Genomic DNA, 19,265 nt, shown 5'->3' on the forward strand with positions numbered 1-19,265 from the left:
GTAAAGGAGCAGGCTCGAATACCAGGTTCAGGGCGGGCGGGGCTTCGCGAGCGCCCTCGCACTGCCAATTCTCTGGTTCTCGACTTGTGCGGGCGGGCGCTCTTTAGTTAAAACTGCCTGGTACAGTATAGTCGCAAAGCCCTCAGGTTCCCATCTGCCCTACTTTCAGTCTGTGAAACAGGGACAGTGACGTTGTCCATCTCCTGTGGTTCCATCTTTTTTGTTTGTTTGTGTGTTTGTTTTTTGTTTTGTTTTGTTCGAGACAGGGTTTCTCTGTGTAGCCCTGGCTGTCCTGGAACTCACTCTGTAGACCAGGCTGGCCTCGAACTCAGAAATCCACATGCCTCCCAAGTGCTGGGATTAAAGGCATGCGCCACCAGTTCCCTGGCCCCCGTGGTTCCATCTTAACACGTTTAGAGCAAGTGCTCATTACCTACTAAGTGCTCACAGGACTTCAGGGTGGGCCACTCTGAAGTGGGAAAACTTGGGAGATCAGGACTGTGGGTTTTGGTGCTTGCTTCTAAGTCTGACGACCTGAGTTCAATCCCCTGGACCCACGTGGTGGAAAGGATCAGTTTCCACAGGTGTCTGACCTCTGACCTCCACACACGGCAAAGAGCTCCTGCCCACAACAAACAAACATTCTTTAAAAATCTGGGATCAGACTTAGCTTCGTAGTTGAGCATTTCCCAGCAAGCTGGACTTTTGGCATCCTCCCTTCCCACCTAGGATCACCCAGAAAATAAAAGTTTCAGACAAACAACATTTCTGTGTGTAGTTGTCAGAACACACCAGTTTATCTGAAATTCGTATAATCAGTGGGCTTATTTTTTGAGGCCTTTTTTTTATTTAACTATTTATTTAGCTTTGGTGTCGGGCATATTTAGCATTCCCTGGCTCTGGAGTTACAGGCAAGTGTAGGTGCAGGAACCGAACCCTGGTCCTTGAGAAGAGCTACAAGTGCTATTAACCGCGGGGCCATCTCAACAGCTTGGTCCACCCTTTTTTGACACAGTGTCTTGGAAGCCTGGGGTGATCATGAACTTGCTATGTGGCCTCTGAGGATGGCTTTGAAATCCGGATCTTTCTGCCTCTTGAGTGCAGGGCTGGTAGCTCCGGGCTGGGCCAGCGATCTACTGATTGAGTCACACCAGCCGTGCCCTTTAGCTGGACTCTTTTATTCCATTTATCTGTGTGTGCAAGGTGACGCTTGACCGCATTGGTGTACAACTTGTGGCAACACCTTTATATGCAGTGAGTGCCTCAAGATTGTGTTTATTTGATAAATTTGGCACCTGCATCCTTATCCTTTTATGGAAGCTGTATTGTAGTAATAAGGGTTGTGTGGGAGCAGAGGGCAGTAATATGTTTTCAGAACCTGAACTGTATGTGCAAAGGCCCTGGGGGCAGGCAGGACCTACCATAATTACTTACACTCCAGTTGGGTTACTTAAGGTATTGTTCTCAGGTATGTCACCCAGCCAGGTCCTCCCTCTCGCACCCAGCTCAGAATCCACCCCTTTGACCTCAATACTTTGTAGATGGGTAAACAGACTGAAGAAGGGCTGAGGGTGGAAGAAAGCTCTTCTCAGTGCTGGCCTGAATAAGCACGGTAGATCCAAGTGGGCAGGCGAGAAGGAAGCGTTAAAAAAAAAAAAGAAAAAGAAAAGAAAAGAAAAGAAAAAGAAAAAAGAAAAAAAGAAAAACACTCGGGCGGGGACCGGAAGCAGAGATGAGGCGGGGGTGGGAGTGGGGGTGGGACTGAGTGACTGAGAGTGACCGCGCTGAGACTAGGAAGAAGAATTGAGGTTTGGCTTGGGCGGGGACGACAAGCAAGTGGAGCGCAGGGACGGCGGGCTGCGCGGGCGGGCGAGAGAGGCCTTTGTCTCCTCCTCCGGCGCGCTCGGTGGTGCCACTCCGGTCCTCATGAGCCCGCGGCCCCCCAGCGCCCGGGCGTCCCGCGGCCCCTAACCTGCCCTGTCCTCGCCATGGCCGAGGCTGCTTCGGGCGCCGGGGACGTGACCCTGGAGGGGGAGCGGGGCAAGAGGCCCCCTCCCGAGGGCGAGCCTGCGGCGCCTGCGTCTGGAGTACTGGGTATGTTTGCTGCGGGTGGCACCGAGACAGGTGTACAGGGTGCAGGCAGGGGCTGCAGGAGACGCCGTTCGGGGTCACACACCCTAGCGTGTGGCCCAGAGGCTGCTCCTCGTAGTGCTGCAGCTGCGGGCGCAGGGCGCGGGGTTGGTCAATGGGTCTGCACTGGGGGTCCCCAGTGCAGGAACGTGGACACGCCCCTCTGATGGCCCCAGCCTGGCCCGTGTGAGCCTCGCCACCTGGAGACTCCCAGCACAGGGAAACAGGGCGATTAGGGTCCTGGGTTCAAATCCCATGTTGGCTGGGTGACCTTGAGCTCGTGTGTACGTCTCTGGGCCTCAGTTTGGTGATCTGTGAAATGGGAGGAAGGACTGCACTCTGCGCCTGCTTTAAGGACCGCTCTGTCATACCAAGAAGCACTCAAGGCAGCTTGTGGGCACCCCACCGATTGTGGTTTGGGAGGCGGGGCTGGGCCTCAACCATGAGTAAGATTCTTAAGGCAGGACCTAGGGGGAAGGGCCTGGCTGATGCAGGAGAGAGGAGAGCAAGCCCAGGCTGTGGGTGCCTAACCCTTGAGAGCTCTAATGAGGGCCGAGTCAATCCCTGAAGGGGCCTGATCTCAGCCCAGCCTGCCACGCTGCCCTATAGATAAACTATTTGGGAAGAGGCTCCTGCAGGCTGGCCGCTACCTGGTGTCCCACAAGGCATGGATGAAGACAGTGCCCACCGAGGACTGCGACGTGCTCATGACCTTCCCAGGTATCCACACCTGTCTGCCGTGGGCCCGGATGCTGCCTTTACCGCCTCGGCGGAAATGTGGAGGCCCTTGTGGGCACCTCTCGAGGCAAGACCCATTGGCCCCTATGCCCCTCGGCAGACACCACTGATGACCACACGCTGCTGTGGCTGCTGAATCACATCCGGGTGGGCATTCCCGAGCTGATCGTGCAAGTTCGCCACCACCGCCACACGCGTGCCTATGCCTTCTTTGTCACCGCCACATACGAGAGGCGAGTCCCCTGCCTCTACCTCCCTCTGGCCCTGTCACCCGGCACCTTGCCCCTCTGAAGACCAACCGTGCTAACTATTCGTTTGTCCTAAGATGTGGCTCTCGCACAGTCCTTAGCTTGGGAATGGTGAGCCGGGAGTCCCACGGTGAGCCCACTATACCCTGTCCTGCCCGCAGCCTGCTCCGTGGGGCCGATGAGCTGGGTCTACGCAAGGCCGTGAAGGCCGAATTTGGAGGGGGCACCCGCAGCTTCTCCTGCGAAGAGGACTTCATCTACGAGAATGTGGAGAGCGAGCTACGCTTCTTCACATCGCAGGTGACCGCCCTGCGCCCATGTCTCTGCGCCTACAGCCCTCGTACCTAGCTCACACTCATCTCCCCACAGGAGCGGCAGAGCATCATTCGCTTCTGGTTGCAGAACCTTCGAGCCAAGCAGGGGGAGGCTCTGCACAACGTGCGCTTCTTGGAGGACCAGCCAATCAGTGAGCAGGGCGAGCCCGCCATCCAATCACTTGCAGAGAGCTGGGCGTGTCTGTTAGAAAAAAAAATGGGTGCAAAAGGGCGTGGCTTAACGGCAACCAATCAGTGGCTAGGAAAAATTTGAGCGCCCAATGAACCCAAGGAGTGTAGCCTCTTTCTGGTACCTAGTGCCAGCATGGGTGAGGTGGTCCAGGCCAGGCTTTTACATAGGTCTCTGAGAAGGTGTGGGCAGGACCATGGACAGCACTCAAGGGCTAGGTGGTGAAGCATACTGGGAAACCAGGTCTCACAAATTCAGTCTCTACACCAACCTGTGTCATTCCTTAGACGTTTAGATCCAGAAAGGGAGGGGGCTGTTAAACTCTAAAATACACTTGGTAGGTAGGTGGGGACATGCCTGTGATTTTCCAGCCACAATCTGTTAGTTCAAGACCGGCCTGGGCTACATAGTGAGACTCCCAACCATCCCTACCCTTCTCAAATTCATCTCCAGAATATGTGGGTTACCACACCCAGCTTATGCCATACTGGGAATGGAACCCAGGGCTTTGAGCATGCTAAGCAAAGCAATCTACCAACCAAGTCACATTCCCAGCCTTTGATGGGCTTAAGAGAAGGCAGGAAACTATGACTTTGGTTCCAGCCAAGGTTTGTTGCCAACTCTGGTCAGATAGTGCAGGGCCAGGGATCACTCACTCCTCCTCCTGCAGTTCCGGAGCTGGCTGCACGAGGCATCATACAGCAGGTGTTTCCAGTTCACGAGCAGCGTATTCTGAACCGTCTCATGAAGTCCTGGGTGCAGGCCGTGTGTGAAAACCAGCCTTTAGGTGTGGCTTTGTGGCTGAGGAGTGGGCTGGGGTTCCAGGAGACACTTAGAGGTGACCCAGACTCCCTTTTCTCCTGGCAGATGATATCTGTGACTATTTTGGGGTGAAGATTGCCATGTATTTTGCCTGGCTGGGCTTCTACACATCGGCAATGGTTTATCCTGCAGTTTTTGGCTCTGTTCTGTATACATTCACTGAGGCTGATCAGGTACTAGGAAGCGCTGGGCCAGGACTCTGGGTGGCCTAGAAGACTTTCCTCCATAAGCTGGCTATGTTGGTGACTTGGCTTTCTTCTGCTACCTACAGACAAGCCGGGATGTTTCCTGTGTGGTCTTCGCTCTCTTCAATGTGATCTGGTCAACACTGTTCTTGGAGGAGTGGAAACGGAGGGGGGCAGAGCTAGCCTACAAGTGGGGTACACTAGACTCACCTGGGGAGGCTGTGGAGGAGCCACGTCCCCAGTTCAGGGTCAGTCTGTGGCTGAGGCTTGGTTTTCAACAAGCCTGTAAAGGAGGAATGCTATGTTGGGGAAGGCATTTGTGTGTGTGTGTGTGTGTGTGTGTGTGTGTGTGTGGTGGTGGTGGTGGTGGAGGGGGCGGGGATGAAGGGTCTCTAGGCCTAGTTAGGTAACATAAGAGAAGTTTGTGGGCCAGGGAGGCTTGTGACAGGATGGGAGGAAGGTGGATTTGAGGTTTGAGAAGGGTGCATAGAGGAGTGTTTCTTGCCAGAGAAAAGGCGTGGCTGAGGAAAATTGGGCTCCCATGATCAGGAAGTGGGTATGGCCCCTGGTCTCACTGCCTTTTCTGCTGGCTGCCAGGGCATCCGGCGCATCAGTCCCATCACCCGGGCTGAGGAGTTCTACTACCCACCCTGGAAGCGATTGCTTTTCCAACTACTTGTCAGCCTGCCTCTGTGCCTGGCCTGTCTTGTCTGCGTCTTTATACTGATGCTTGGCTGCTTCCAGCTGCAGGTGATGCCTCACCTTTACTCTTCCCTAGCCCCTGCCCACCAAGCACCAGTTCCAGCTTCACGCTGCTGATTCTCCTACCTTGTTCTGTCTCTTTTAGGAGCTCGTCTTGAGTGTGAAGGGTCTGCCCCGCCTGGTTCGCTTCTTGCCCAAGGTTATGCTAGCCCTGCTGGTCAGCGTGAGTGCTGAGGGCTACAAGAAGTTAGCTGTGTGGCTAAATGACATGGGTATGTGCTGGCAGGGGAGGCCCTCACCATTCCGATGATCCCCATAACCCTCTGTTGGGGCAGGGTGGCCCCTCACTCACCTCCTCGGTCCCTAGAGAATTACCGGCTAGAGAGCACCTACGAGAGGCACCTTATCATCAAAGTCGTCTTGGTGAGTGAACACGCATGTGCAAAGAGGCTAGGAGGATGGGAGAGAGAGGGGACTGGGGGGTCAGCGGGGCAGGACTGCAGGATGACCCTAGCTGCCTGCCTCCCAGTTCCAGTTTGTCAACTCGTACTTGAGTCTGTTCTACATCGGCTTCTACCTCAAAGACATGGACCGCCTGAAAGAGGTGAGGGCCTATGCACCGTCCTAGGGGTAGCACCCTGGCCCCTGGGGGAAGGACCCGTGTAAGGGGTCCAGGGCTCTCCAGCCCCTCCCTCCTGTTCTCCATCCTTCTCTCCTTTTTGTCCGTCTGTCCATGTGTCCTTTCTCTGCCTGTCGTTCCCCTCTCCCATCTGTCCGTCCACCTGTCCGGTTGGTCCCTCCACAGCTCCTGCTACTCCTGTCCCTGACCCAGAGCCTCGAGCGGCAGTTGCAGGCGGTGCTGGTCCCGCTCGCGGCCCTGCGGTTCCGCCTGCTCCTCCTGTCCCTCCGGGGTCTCCTGCTCGTGGCCCGGGCCAAAGTACGGGCAGGTGGCGAGCCTTCCCACGGTGTGGGCAGTGTGGCTGTACTGGGGGTGGGATGTGGCGAGCATAGGGCGCATGCGCAAAATGGGTCTTAGTGCAGGCCTAGTAAGACCCACCGAGGCGCCCAGGGTACTAGACAATGCCTGGGCAGGGGGGGGAGAGATGCTTTGAAAATCCTGGCCTGTCCTCAGGTTGTCATGTGCCAGTGGCAGTGGCATTGGGGCGAGCTGCGGCCTTACGACCAGGGTTGTCGAAGGGTTGCAGGAGCACCGGGAAGGGCGTGTGTGTGTGTGTGTGTGTTTGTGTGTGCATTCACGCGCGGATTGTGACCCTCCTGTGCCTGGCCCCTCCCACACCACGCGGTCTCTTTTCGTCTGCAGATGCTGGCCACCCTACTCATCACTCGGCAGTTGCTGCAGAACGTGCGCGAGGTGCTGCAGCCGCACCTGTACCGCAGGCTGGGCAGCGGGGAGCTGAGCTTGCGCACTATCCTGGAGCTGGCCCGGGCCCTGCTAGGCCTGCTGAACCCCTTGCGCCCGGATCCCCGACGGCACTTGGAGGCCCAGGCTGATGAGGGCGGAGCCGGGAGCCGCAGGTGCCTGGGCGGTGGCTGCGGGGCGCCAGAGGAGGAGGAGAACGAGGAGGAGGAGGAGGCAGCTGTGGAACGGAGGCCAGCAGGGGAAGGAGGGGAGGTTCCAGAAGGGCCTCGGGGTGGCAAGGAGGAGGACGAGGAGGAGGAGGACGACGAAGATGAGGACGAGGAATACGAGGGCGAGGAAGGAAGCCTCCTGGACTGCGGGCTGCGCCTCAAGAAGGTCAGCTTTGCTGAGCGGGGCGCAGGGCGGCGCAGGCCAGGCCCCAGCCCCGAAGGCCTCTTGGAGGAGGGGAGCCCCACCATGGTGGAGAAGGGGTTGGAGCCTGGTGTGTTTACTCTGGCCGAAGAAGACGATGAGCCTGAGGGGCCTCCAAGCAGCCCCGGGCCAGAGCCCCAGACTGTCTTGCTTCGTCGGGCGAGGGGCGAGGGCCGTGACCAAGGTCCTGATGGAGACCGAGATCCGGAGACTGGCTCTGGCGACGCGGCTGGAAGACAGAAGAGACATAACAGGTCCTCGTGGATCGACCCGCCAGAGGAGGAGCATTCACCACAGCTCACGCAGGCAGAGCTAGAGAGCTGCATGAAGAAGTATGAGGTGAGATGGGCAGAGCCACCTTGGCGCCTGGAGGTGGAGGCAGAAGACCAGCCTGGTCAACAGGAAACTCCAAAGAGAATCAAATAGGGTTGTGTTGATAGTTTAACTGCTACGAACTTGTAGCTCAGTTGGTAGAATGTCTAGCATGCAGGAAGTCCTGGCTTCCATTCCCAGCACCATATAAACCAGGCATGATGAAGCATGGCTGTCTTCCCAGCACTAGAAAATGGAGGCAGAAAGACCAGAAAGTCAAGGTCATCCTTTATTATATAGTGCATTCTGGGTAAGCCTGGGCTACAGAAAACCGTGCCTTAAAAAATAAATAGGAGACTGGGGGTAGTGGTGCACACTTTTGGTACCAGCACTCAGGAGGCAGAGAATCTCTTTATCAGTCCAAAGCCAGCCTGGTCTACAGAGTGAGTTCCAGGGCAGTCAGGGCTACACAGAGAAACCCTGTCTCTAAATAAATAAATAAATAAATAGTACTGGAGTGCACTGGCTCAGCAGGTAAGAGAGCTGCTACTCGGGAAAATTTGATGTTTGAAACTCAAGATCCCAGGGATCTCACACCCCTTCTAGGCTCTGGACACTCGTGCACACACACAAACGCACAGGAATTAAATAAGTAAAGAGAAAAGGAAAAAACAACAACAACAACAAACCAAACCCTTGGGGCCCCATGGTAGTAGAGAACAGACTACCCAGAGTTGTACTCTGATATCTGCACATGCGCTATGAGTGCTTGTCAAAACGACTGAGAAAAGACATCCACATTAAACCTCTGGCCTCAACACAAACTCATGCACACCCTGCTCACACAGTGTGCCTGTGCAGACCATGCAACCCCCCACAACCCTTATTCTCAAAGCACATGATCAGGAGTGCATGGGAAGGTGGATGCAGGTTCTCAGCCTGCAGATGGAGTGGTGGGGTGACTATGAGATCATTGGTGAGAGCAAGAGCCTATCTGGAGACCAGTGGCCCTTGGATTTGTTCAGGATGGGGGAGAGAGAGTCTGGGTCTAGTGGGATGAATCAGGGGAGGGGCAGTGCCAGCCAGGCCTGATGGGAGCCCCCGTCTGTCCTCAGGACACCTTCCAGGACTACCAGGAGATGTTCGTGCAGTTTGGCTATGTAGTGCTCTTTTCCTCTGCCTTCCCACTGGCCGCCCTGTGCGCCCTCGTCAACAACCTGATTGAGATCCGAAGTGATGCCTTCAAGCTCTGCACTGGCCTGCAGAGGCCCTTTGGCCGGCGTGTGGAGAGCATTGGCCAGTGGCAGGTGGGCCAGTCAGGGAGGCCCAGAGGGGATGGAGCCTTGGGGATGGTGGTCCCTGAATGGGCCTGTCCTTGACCCTCCTTCCTCCCCTGCAGAAGGTCATGGAGGCGATGGGTGTGCTGGCCATCGTGGTGAACTGCTACCTCATTGGCCAGTGTGGCCAGCTGCAGCGCCTGTTCCCCTGGCTGAGCCCAGAGGCGGCCATTGTGTCTGTGGTGGTGCTAGAGGTGGGCCTGGGGGTCCTGAGGGTAGGGGCTTTGGGGTGGGGTGGGAAGGCTAGGCATTCCTGAGCCTGCAGCCCCTGCTGTCTGTCCCCCACAGCACTTGGCTCTTCTAGTCAAGTACCTCATCCATGTAGCCATCCCTGACATCCCTGGCTGGGTAGCTGAGGAGATGGCCAAACTGGAGTACCAGCGACGGGAAGCTTTCAAGGTATGAGGCTGGGGTCAAGTTGATGTGGTCTCAGGAGGGAATAAAGTCAGGGCTAAAGTCTTAGTGAGAGCCCCCAGGCTGCAGAGTGGGCAGCATCCCTACCCCATCCCCAGGTTCTGCACTTAAGGATTCTATCAACTTGGATGGAAAGTTTCAGAAAGCACATGGCATACATAGGGTGTGCTGGGGCATAGCTGTCATTCCAGCACCTAGAAGGTAGGGCAGGAGGATCAGTAGTTCAAGCCCATCCTTAGATACATAGGGTGGGTTTCAAGGCCAGCCTAGACTACATACTGTGCTCTCAAAAAAACCAAACAAACCCAAAAACAAACAAACAAAGCCAGATTTGTGCCTGTACTGACTATGTACAGGTCTACTGCGTTTTCCTTCTGTGTGTGGAGAAGGTGCTATGGTTCTACATAGCTCATTTCTGCCTCAAATTTGGAATGCCTGCCTCAGCCTTCTGAGGACAGGCATGTACTAACAAACCTGTTTTTTTGTTTTGTTTTGTTTTCTTTTTAAAATTCTTTATGTTTGGTGTTAGTGAGTCTTAGTGTGCAATCCAAGCTTGGGCCTGCTTCCGTGAGCAGTTCTCCATTCGCAGCCTCTCAGTTAGCTGGGACCTCAACTGCGGGGCACGGTGCCTCCACAGAGCAGCTCCCATACGGCATTCCCAGCGACTCATCCCAAGACTTTCTTGTTTACATTTATTTAACTTTATGAGATGAGTCTTTTACTTGCATGTGTGCATGTGCACTGTGTTTATACAGTGCCCTTGGAGACCAGTAGAGGGCATTGGATCCCCTGGAACGGAAGTTACAGATGGCTGTTAGCTGCTCCTCTTAACCACTGAGCCATCTCTTCAGCCCCCAGGAGGGTGTGAACAAGCGTATAGAAAAGCAGGATGCCACTGTAGAAGGGACCAGAGCATCCATGCTTGTGGGTCCTGGACCCAACCCCTGTGGATACTAAGGGATAACTGTAGCTTGCGCTCACCGCAGTGGGTGTTGTCTCGATTCTTGATGGTACAAGCTCTCAAGAATGTTCATTCTTCAGCTTGCCAGTCCGCCTCTAACAAACTCCTCTGCAAACCGCACGAAGGGCCAAGGAACTGCACCTTCTAGGGAAGACTTTAGGAAAGTGTCCAGCCAGGAGACAGGATTTTAGGCTGTCATTCTACCTGAGTCACATCCCCACTCCTTCAGGGCGGGATTCTAGGCTGTGGCTCTACTGCTGGTCCTCATCAGTTCCAAAATGAATTTTAGTTAATTTATAATGAGTGGTGGCTCATGTCTGTGATCCCAGCACTGGGGAGGGTGAGGCTGGAAGATTCAGAATTTGGGCTACACCGTGAAACCCTGTCTCAAAAACACAAAGAAAGGGAAAGGGGGGAAAGAGATTCTCCTGAGAAAGCCCCAGAAGGTCTAATAGCCTCCCCATCCCCTTCTCTCTGAGCAGCAGCCCAGAGTTTCCTTGCCTTCTCTCAGTTCCTCAGGCACTAAGGGGCGGGGGGCGGCTGGTCAGGGGTTCGGAGCCTGGTCGTGGTCAGCTCTCAGCCCACCTGTCTCCCCCAATACGCAGCGGCACGAGCGGCAGGCGCAGCAGCGCTTTCAGCAGCAGCAGCGGCGACGGCGCGAGGAGGAGGAGCGGCAGCGGCACGCGGAGCAGCAGGCGCGGCGGGAGCGCGACACGGGAGGCCGCGAGGAGGCGCGCGCGGAGGCCCCGGGCCCCGACCCCGTGGCGGAGCGCGGCGCTGCCAAGGCCAAGGGCAGCGAGCGGCCCCGACGGCCCGGAGCGCTGCTGCCACCCGGACCTGTGCTGCGGCTGAAGCAGATCATCCCGTTGCAGACTCGGCCGCCCGCGCCCTCCGGGTGCGCGCCCCCGCCGCGCTCGCCCGCGGACACGCGCCTGCCCGCCTTCCTCAGCCTGCGCTTCCTCAAGGCTCCCGAGCGAGGCCCGTCCCCGCCACGGCCCGGGAAGCTGTTCGCATTCGCGGCGCGCGAGCCCTCAGCCAACGGGGCCCCCGGAGGCGGCGCGCGCGCTCACAGGAGCGCCGGGGACGAGCCCGCGGCCGCCGAGCCGGAGCCGCGGCCGGAGGACGCAGGTCACAGGCCTTAACCGGGGCGCGCGTCGCGAGGGCAGTGGGCGCCGTGGGGCCCTGCGAACCGCGCTCTCCCTCCGCAGGGTCCGCCTCGCCTCCCGCCGGCTGTTGGCGCTGGGACGTGCCCTGGGGCTGCGGCGACAACCCGCCCCGTGTCCCCGCGGATGCCCCAGCGGATGCCCCTGCGCAGCCCGCCTGCTGGCCCACAGCCCGCCACTAGCCCCGCCACGCCCCTGCCGTTCTCCCGACCAGGATGGGGGGCCTCGAGCAGTCCCCCCACAATACAGAAAAATACACAGGATGGGCGGTTATTTATTTGTTTTTAATTTATTTTGTCATATTTTTGTAAAACGGCAGAAATGCAATAAAATGTCTATTTCAACAGTGCTCGAGGTCAGAGCAGTGAAGGGGCCTTGCCAGATCCGTGGCTGGAGGCTGAGCACCCTAGTTCTCCCAGAATGAGGCCTCTAGGAGGTCCAGATACACATGGCACTCCACACCTCAGCCAGATGTGACATGAGCATGGTTCACTCATAGGGGAGCCCAGGACAGAGGTTCTGCACCGGGAGCAGCCTGCTGAGCCTAGACTCAGGTCATATGGCCCACCTGCAGGAACCTGGGTGGTCCAGGTGACACTCCCAAGAATGCACAGTAGTAGCACAGCAAAAGGCAATCATAGGAAGGCAGTTGGAATTCAGACCAAGACCTGAGAGTGGGAGAAACTTCTGCGTATATCTGAAAGGGAGAGGCCTTCAGAGGCAGACACAGGGAGCAGCTCCAGGAACGGTACCTTGGAGTATTCTGGCCAGGGCATCCCGGGGTTTAATAGGGCATGGCGGCAGTTGCCTAGTCACAGCATGTGGCTGAGATGCTACTAGGGCCCATACCAGGCCCAGGTCAGTAGGGCCACAGCCAAATAATAATGGCCTCCGGTGAACACAGACACCGTTAGCCTTCATAAGTGTGCAGGGTCCCCAGAACCCCATCCTTGCAGTAAGTACCATGCTACAGCTGAGGGTGCACAGCCACTTTACCAGTCCTGGTAGTTCCCCCATATCCCAATGATGATGTGGCCACCTCAGCCCTGCAATGTTCTTGAGTGGCCAGATGGATACCAGTGCTGGAGGTTGGCGGGCCTTGCACATGATGCCCAGTGGTGGGTGGCTGTTGGTTAGCCCCGTGGTACTATCCTGGGCTCAGTCTCCCAGGGGACCTGGCCCCAAGGACCCCAGGCAGGGGTTGGTTCCTACAGGTCCCAGTGGCTCCGGTCAAAGTTTGCGGAGCAAAGACGCCATGTGGAGTAGGAAAGGTCCTTTTATTGGGGTGGACGTGGAGCACGGGCTAGTCCATGATAAATGATGTAAAAGAAAGATCCAGAGGAGCCAGCTCTTTCCTGCCCTGGCACGGACTCAGAGTGAGGCCTGGGCACAGGAGGACCCAGAGGACCTGCGACCCGGCCAGGCCTGTGGGTGGGAAGGAGCGAAAGGCCGCTGCTCGGTGTGTTGGGGGACCAGCCCGCCCTGGGCTCTAGACTCTGGCGAGGTCTCGCTGTGGGTGGCCGGGTGGGGGGGCACCACTGTGCTTTAAAAAGCATGTACTGATACCTCGCGGCTGGGCCTGGTGTCCCTTTAACCAATGCTTGACACGAGTTACAGCATAAATAAAAACTCAAGGAAAATAAATACATGGATCCTATGAGGTCGGAGGGCGCGGGCTGGAAGTAGGAGGCGGACCGCGCTTACACACGCGGGTGGGAGCGGACAGAGCTGACAGACGAGGGGCGCTGCACAGGACCTAGGTGTCCTCCGGCATGTCGGGGCTGTCGGTCCGGGCCACCTTGCGGGGTGGCGCTGAGCTCTCGCCCTCCGCCTCCACCTGCTCTTGGTCTCTCTTCTTGGCAGCATTCTGGGGGTGGGGGAAGGGGAGAGAGTCTAAGGGTGAGGACAGCATTCGGGCAGCCAGTGGCATGGGTCTTCCCCCCACCTTTTTGAGACAGAGTCTCTACATAGCGTTGGTGTCCCAAAACTATGTAGATCAGGCTAGCCTCAAACTCAGAGAGCCTCCTTTTAGCCTCCAGAGAGTGCTGGGATTAAAGTTGTACATCTCTGCCAATGACCTCTTCTCAAAGGCCTAGAGGGAGCCATCAGCCAGCCACGTGGGGCACCCTGCAAGGTACCCAGGCAGGGTGGATGGGTATGTTTTTTTTACACAATCTCTAAATTGGCTGTGGCATAGGTCTGTAGACTACCACCTGGAAGTCAAGAGGCAGGAGGATCACTCTAATAAGTATGAGGACATCCTGGGCTCAGTGAGACTTGTGTCAAAAACAAAAACAAAAAACAACAAAAACAAAAAACAAATTCATGGTTTCATGTACCTCAAGCTGACTCAAAACACTGCCTCTCAGCTTCCTGAGTGCTGGGGTGAAAGTCATGTACCAGGTGGGCAGGACCCAGGCTGTGCAGTGTAGACTCCTGTCTCTTAAATACCCACTGAAATACTTCTCCATTGTCCTGGTCACCTGAAGAACTCCTACTCAACCCTCAAGGCTCCCACTCAAATATCCCCAGTCCCCAGACAGAGCCTTGCCTTTTTGTCCCATTGCTGGTGCAGGTACCGCAGGAGTATGTTCGTCTTTTCTGTCACAATGACTGAGAAGCAAAGAAAGACAGTGAGTCTAAGACCTGCACCTTGGCCTCCTGGCCTGCCTTGCAAGAAATGGAGCTCAAATTCAGCACTTCTATCTTAGAAATGTCTAAAGATTGGCATTTCTCTTCTGAGTACAGAGCTCCAACTCTGCCTCAGCCTCCACTGCCCTGAAAACCCCCATTAGGCTCTGAGGCTAGGACAGCCCATTTGGAACATGGCCTCAGTACCAAAGATGGAGCCCAGGCTCCAGGACACAGACCAGCACTCGGCTGAGGTTACCTCCTGTCTGCTTCTGTATTCTCCCAGGGCCCATCCAAGGTGGTGAGGCACCAGGGAAGAAATTCGAGGCAACAGCGAGGTTTGGGTACTGGGGACAGAACCCGTGGCCTCACCCACGGCAGGGAACTATACTATGCATGAGCCTTGCCCTCTTTCCTGGTTCTTAAAAAGATTCATTTTGTTTTTAAGAATTGATTTTGATTATTTTAAATTTATGTGTGTGTGTGTGTGTGTGTGTGTGTGGCGGGGGTGGGGGGGGGTGGGGTGTTGTGCATGTCCCAGGAGGCCACAAGAGGGCGTTGTATCCTCTGGAGCTAGAGAGAGATACAGGGTGTACATGAGGCTCAGCAAGATGCTGGGGTCTGGACTTGGGTCCCCTGCTGCTGCAGCAATAAGTGCTAACCCTGAGCACATGGATGGCCCCTTGCTGGGCTAGGTAGGGTACACACTGGGGAGCTGTTTCTGTTCTCTACTAGGTGAGTTCTGGGGAGTGAATCAGCCTGGTGGTGGACATCTCTACCTCCTGAGCCGTCTCCTGGACATCACACTATGTGGTTTATTTTTTTGAGACCAGGTATCACTCTTGCTGTCCTCGAGCTCACTCTGTAGACCAGGCCAGCCTCAAACTAACAGAAATCCACCAGCCTCTACCTCCCTAGTGCTGGGCTTAGAGGTGTGTACCACCAAGCCTGGCTTCCAGATTCTTTCTTGACAGTTAAAACCACCAGGCCCTTTTCTCCTATGCCACAACACAGGACCTCGACAGCACTGCCCACAGGCCCAGTAGAGTCACGGCCCTCACAATTTCCGTGATTTTTGAGCATCCATGTGGGTGTACATGTGCCTTGGACTGTGTGTGTGGGGGGCGGAGATCAACCTTGGTGCTAGCCCTCACCTTTGCCTTGTTGATGAGCCTTCATTCTTTGCTGCACAGGCTGGCTGGTCCTAGACTGCTGATTCCCATTACAGACTGCAGCTGAGGCACCTGGCTCTCACATGAGATCTAAACTCATATTTAAACTTCTGATCCTGCTGCCTCAGCATCCAGAGCGCTGGGGTAGCAGGTGGGCTCATCTTGCCTGTTTCATGTGCTGCTATGATGGGGTGGAGCCCCCGGTTTATGGTCTTGATATGCAGACAGCAGGAAAGAGCAGGGCAGTCAAGGCTGAGGAGAGCCAGTGTCTGCTGCTCCTAGGCACAGTGGGCTCTTGTCCCAGGATAACCCCTTACCCCTCCACAGGCCCTTCCTAGCTGTGCGGAGGGCGAAGCCCTACAGTACTCACTCTGTTCTGACGGGTATTCTCGGGTCGGCAGGTATACTGAGGGACGGCGGTTCTGTGGATGGGGAGCGGTGGGTTAGCTGGCAACCCTCATCCTCAGGACAGTGACGCCACCCCCAGCCCCACACTCACCGAGGCCTTGCACACAGAGTCCGCGTGGAACCTGCTGAAGTTGCTCTTGTTGTAGACGGGCAAGCCTTTCAGAAAGTCTGCCTGGAAACAGGGGTGGGTGTGAGACCTCTGGTGCAGACCAGGGTACACCCATCTGGTGCTATGTATGTTTGTGTGAGGGATCGTGTATGGGTGTCGCTGTTTTTGTGTGTGTGCTTGCGCGTCCACACGCTCAGAAGACAATATATTCAGGTCACTTTCCCCTTCCAGGTGGGTCTGTCTGTCACCAGGCATAACTGTAAACACTTTACCTGTTCTCTATCTCACTAGCCCAGAAGCTGTTTAAAGTTATACTTACTCTGGGCACAGCAGTGCCTGCCTGCTTGCCATCCCAACATCCATGAGACTAAGGCAGGGGGATTACTACAAGTCCCAAACCTGCCTGGGCTACAGAGTGAGACCCTATCTCAAAATAACAACAAAGCAATAGTGAAGCCAGGCAGTGGTGGTAAACACCTTCAGACCCAGTGCTCAGGAGACTGTTTGAGGCCAGTGGGTCTATAGAGGGAATTCCAACAGCCAGGGCTACACAGAGACACGGTGTGTGTATGTGTGTGTATGCACGTGGAGGGGGGCAATAATGAGAGAATACTTCAGAAGATGGGCATGGTACCCACCTGCTGTCCCAGCTCAGTTAGGGTGGGAACAGAGACTGGAGGGTCTGTCAGCTTGAGAGCTGCCTGGCCATGGTCACAACACCTTGTCTCAAAAAGTCAATGTGGACTAAAGTTACAGGCATGTGAATGGTCAGCCAGGCCTGCTTCTGGGGAGCCCCAGGCCTGGCCTGGGAAGGGGGTGGCCCACTTTATACCCACAGAAGGAGCTGGCTGCTGTGGTGAGGGTCCTGTAATTGTCTTCATTCTGCTTCACTTGGGGAGGCAGCCAGGATGCTTACCAACTATCACTTGGGTCTGGGGAGGGGCACCACATGAACCACAGTTAGTGCGCCCTGCCCTGACATGTCACCGTGTGTGCTATCATGTGCCTGCCAGTGAGCAATGGCATGCACCAATGTGCAGCCGGGCACAGGCCCCTGTGGCATTCCCGAGGCCCAGGCCTGGGATGCTCCAGTAATGCAGAGGTACTGTGCCAATGGCCTAACCCCTCTGCAGGCCTGGATCGTGGCTAGGCAGCCTCAGTGTCTCTGTTCTCTGCTTCTAACTGGCTGCTCTGGCTCTGGCTCAAAAAAGGAACACTCCAGACCACCCCAGGGTGCAGGTTTCAAAGTTCCCACCCCCAGGCCAGAGCACTGCTACAGACATGGGGCTCCAGAACCAAGGTGCCTGGGGCCATTAGCCCAGAGGGTGCTATGTGTGGCTTGGTAGCAAAAGCCAGGCTAGTGTCGGGTTCAGGCAAGTCTGAGGCAGCCATGCAGAAGACTGTCCTGTCCTACTTATGCCCCCCACAGCTGTCACCCCAGTACTTGGGAGGTGGAAGCAACAAGATGGGGGCTGGGGGAGCGCAAGGCTACCAGAGATCCCTCAGGTCAAGGCATGAGTGTGTACCTGCCTGCATTTCTAAAAGAAGACAGAACCTCCTCCTGTGAGCTAATAAGGCCTCAAGACATAGGTGTAAACTCCCCCATGGGCCTTGGAGGTCAAGGGAAGCCGCACAGGCGGAGGTGCAGCTGGTGCAAAGGACCTAGGACACAAGGGACTTGGGAACCAGGGGAAGTGGCCACTAGGAAAGGGCTAATCAGGTAGGGATGAGGTCACAAAGCAGGGTGCTGCCCCTGATAGGAAGCCAGGAACAGACTCACCACAGGGGGTCCAAGGATGCTAGGTATGTTAGAAAGCACACAAAGTGTCCTTTTTGAAAACCAGATTCTATGTTAATTAAAGATGGCCAAAGGGCTGGGCTGGGAGAGGGCAGGGAGGAGGTGGAGCAGGCCTCTGGAAAGCGCAACTCTCGCTGTCTAGAAACTCTTCTGTGGAGTTCACTACCCATTCTCCAGGGTGTGGGCTGGCATATGGGGTCTGGACTCATCATTGCCCAACTGTGAGGGGTGGCCACTGCCTCAGGTCACAGATGGGAACCCCAATCCCAAAGAACCACGGAAGCCTCAACCCTGGAGCAGGTTTTGAACTCCCAGCTGGTTACAGGAACCACGTCGCTTGAGGACTGGGGGACAGCGAGGGAAGAATGTCCCTTAGCTCATCTGTGGGCAGTTGCCTGTGTTAGCCCCTGTGGATACCCCATCCTAAGGGGTGGGCACCCTCATTTTGCAAACAGGGAGAAGAAGGACAAGTGTGGGCTCGAGATGAGAGAAAGGGGTGGGAACCTGGGAAACGGGTCTGGCGCGATGTCGCACCTCCTTTAGTGACAAAGCCCTGTATGTGACAGTGACAACCCCTTCCCTACTATGAACCCAGACCCGCACCTCAAACGCCCGGAACCCGAGGAGCCATGTCGAGGAACAGCCCGGAGCGGGCGGGGGGCTGTCTCAAGGGACCCCACCCCATCGCAAGCGATTTCCGGGAGGGGGAGACAAGAGACAGTCGCGACCCGGAAATGAATGAGTTGTCAGGGCCTGGAAGCATACCTAGGGTCAGGGTTCGCAGAAAGAGCCCTAGTGGGGTCTATGGGCAGCCCTCGGAGGGATCGGGGGAGGGGTCATAGGTCACAGGTCAGCGTGAGGGGCGGGGCCGGGGCTGGGGGGAGGGGAAATCGGGCGGGGAGCCTTCAGAGACAGTGGGGGACCCCATGCCGCCATGCCGGGCAGTAAGGGAGGCCGCAAGGCCGCGCTCACCATCGTCCGCGTCTTCTGCCACCCGGGCCGCCGCCGCCGCCGCCGCCGCCGCAGCCGCAGCCTCCTTCCCAGTAGCCGCCTCACAGCCACTTCCAGCCGCCGCGCAGCTCACTCCGATGGCGACAGCACCGCGCGTCATTGGCCCGCGTGGTGGCCCCGCCCTTCACGGCGGCCGCGCCCGACGCGCTCCCATTGGCCTACCGGTTCTCGTTCGCGTTACAATTGGTCTCTGCATCTCCGCCTTCATCGTCGAGTTCGGTTGAAGGATCAAACCCCGCCCGGGACTTGGGAAGTAAGAACTTGAGATCCGGAAGTGGGTGGCGACCCGCGCGATGCCTCCTGGGAGTTGTAGTTCACAGCTCGCCAGCGATGCGGCAGGGCTCTGCTCCTTCTGGGAGTGGCTCCATCTTTTCTGTGATGTCCCTGGAAGGCTCATTGTAATGAGTTCATTCAACTCACAGCCTCCTATGCTGAATCTCAACCTACAGTTCATTTTTTTGCGGTCTCATAGTACAGGCTGATTTTAAACATGCAGCAATCCTCCTGCCTCAGCCACCCGAATTACTGGGATGGCAGAAGTAAGGCTTTTGTTATTTTAGGTAGAGCTAACACAGACTTATTAAGAAAATGTAGGGCTGGAGAATTGGCTCAAAGGTTAAGAGCACTGGTTGTTTTTCCAGAGGTCCTGAGTTCAATTCACAGCTAACCATCTATAATGAGGTTTGGTGTACTCTCTGGCCATCAGGCATACATGTAGGTAGAACGCTGTATGCATAAACAAGTCTTTAAATAAACAAACAAACAAATAAACCAGAGGAAATGTGGGGGTAGGGGCACATGCTTTTAATCCCAACACACAGGAGGTAG

At 56.1% G+C, this 19,265-nt stretch overlaps 2 protein-coding genes across 7 annotated transcripts; one reads left to right on the forward strand and one right to left on the reverse strand.

Annotated features, from left to right (window-relative positions):
• Nucleotides 1-1,803: 1,803 nt before the first annotated feature.
• Ano8 (anoctamin 8) lies at nucleotides 1,804-11,657 on the forward strand. Of its 5 annotated transcripts, XM_085843842.1 has the most exons (19): nucleotides 1,804-2,094; nucleotides 2,740-2,850; nucleotides 2,969-3,101; nucleotides 3,278-3,416; nucleotides 3,486-3,582; nucleotides 4,291-4,407; nucleotides 4,488-4,615; nucleotides 4,714-4,875; nucleotides 5,225-5,377; nucleotides 5,475-5,601; nucleotides 5,697-5,752; nucleotides 5,859-5,933; nucleotides 6,135-6,266; nucleotides 6,651-7,460; nucleotides 8,549-8,740; nucleotides 8,833-8,964; nucleotides 9,059-9,169; nucleotides 10,751-11,273; nucleotides 11,354-11,657. In XM_085843842.1, exons 1-19 carry the CDS (start codon nucleotides 1,989-1,991, stop codon nucleotides 11,488-11,490), a joined length of 3,441 nt encoding a protein of 1,146 aa, XP_085699968.1. In that variant the 5' UTR covers nucleotides 1,804-1,988; the 3' UTR covers nucleotides 11,491-11,657. The 5 variants fall into 5 exon arrangements, with proteins under 5 accessions (XP_085699968.1, XP_085699969.1, XP_085699971.1 ...); XM_085843843.1 differs by lacking the exon at nucleotides 2,969-3,101 and having other exon boundaries at nucleotides 2,740-2,935; XM_085843845.1 differs by lacking the exon at nucleotides 6,135-6,266.
• A 1,225-nt stretch (nucleotides 11,658-12,882) lies between these two features.
• On the reverse strand, nucleotides 12,883-18,553 carry Dda1 (DET1 and DDB1 associated 1). Of its 2 annotated transcripts, none has more exons than XM_021170448.2 (5): nucleotides 18,399-18,553; nucleotides 15,611-15,691; nucleotides 15,482-15,533; nucleotides 13,860-13,921; nucleotides 12,883-13,175 (listed from the first exon to the last, which is right to left on the reverse strand). In XM_021170448.2, exons 1-5 carry the CDS (start codon nucleotides 18,535-18,537, stop codon nucleotides 13,009-13,011), a joined length of 501 nt encoding a protein of 166 aa, XP_021026107.2. In that variant the 5' UTR covers nucleotides 18,538-18,553; the 3' UTR covers nucleotides 12,883-13,008. The 2 variants fall into 2 exon arrangements, with proteins under 2 accessions (XP_021026107.2, XP_085699972.1); XM_085843846.1 differs by having other exon boundaries at nucleotides 15,611-15,687; nucleotides 18,399-18,552.
• Between the last annotated feature and the right edge of the window lie 712 nt (nucleotides 18,554-19,265).

The sequence above is a fragment of the Mus caroli genome, unplaced genomic scaffold (assembly GCF_978045245.1).
Source record: "Mus caroli unplaced genomic scaffold, Mus_caroli_1 scaffold_10, whole genome shotgun sequence".
NCBI classification, from domain to species: domain Eukaryota; kingdom Metazoa; phylum Chordata; class Mammalia; order Rodentia; family Muridae; genus Mus; species Mus caroli.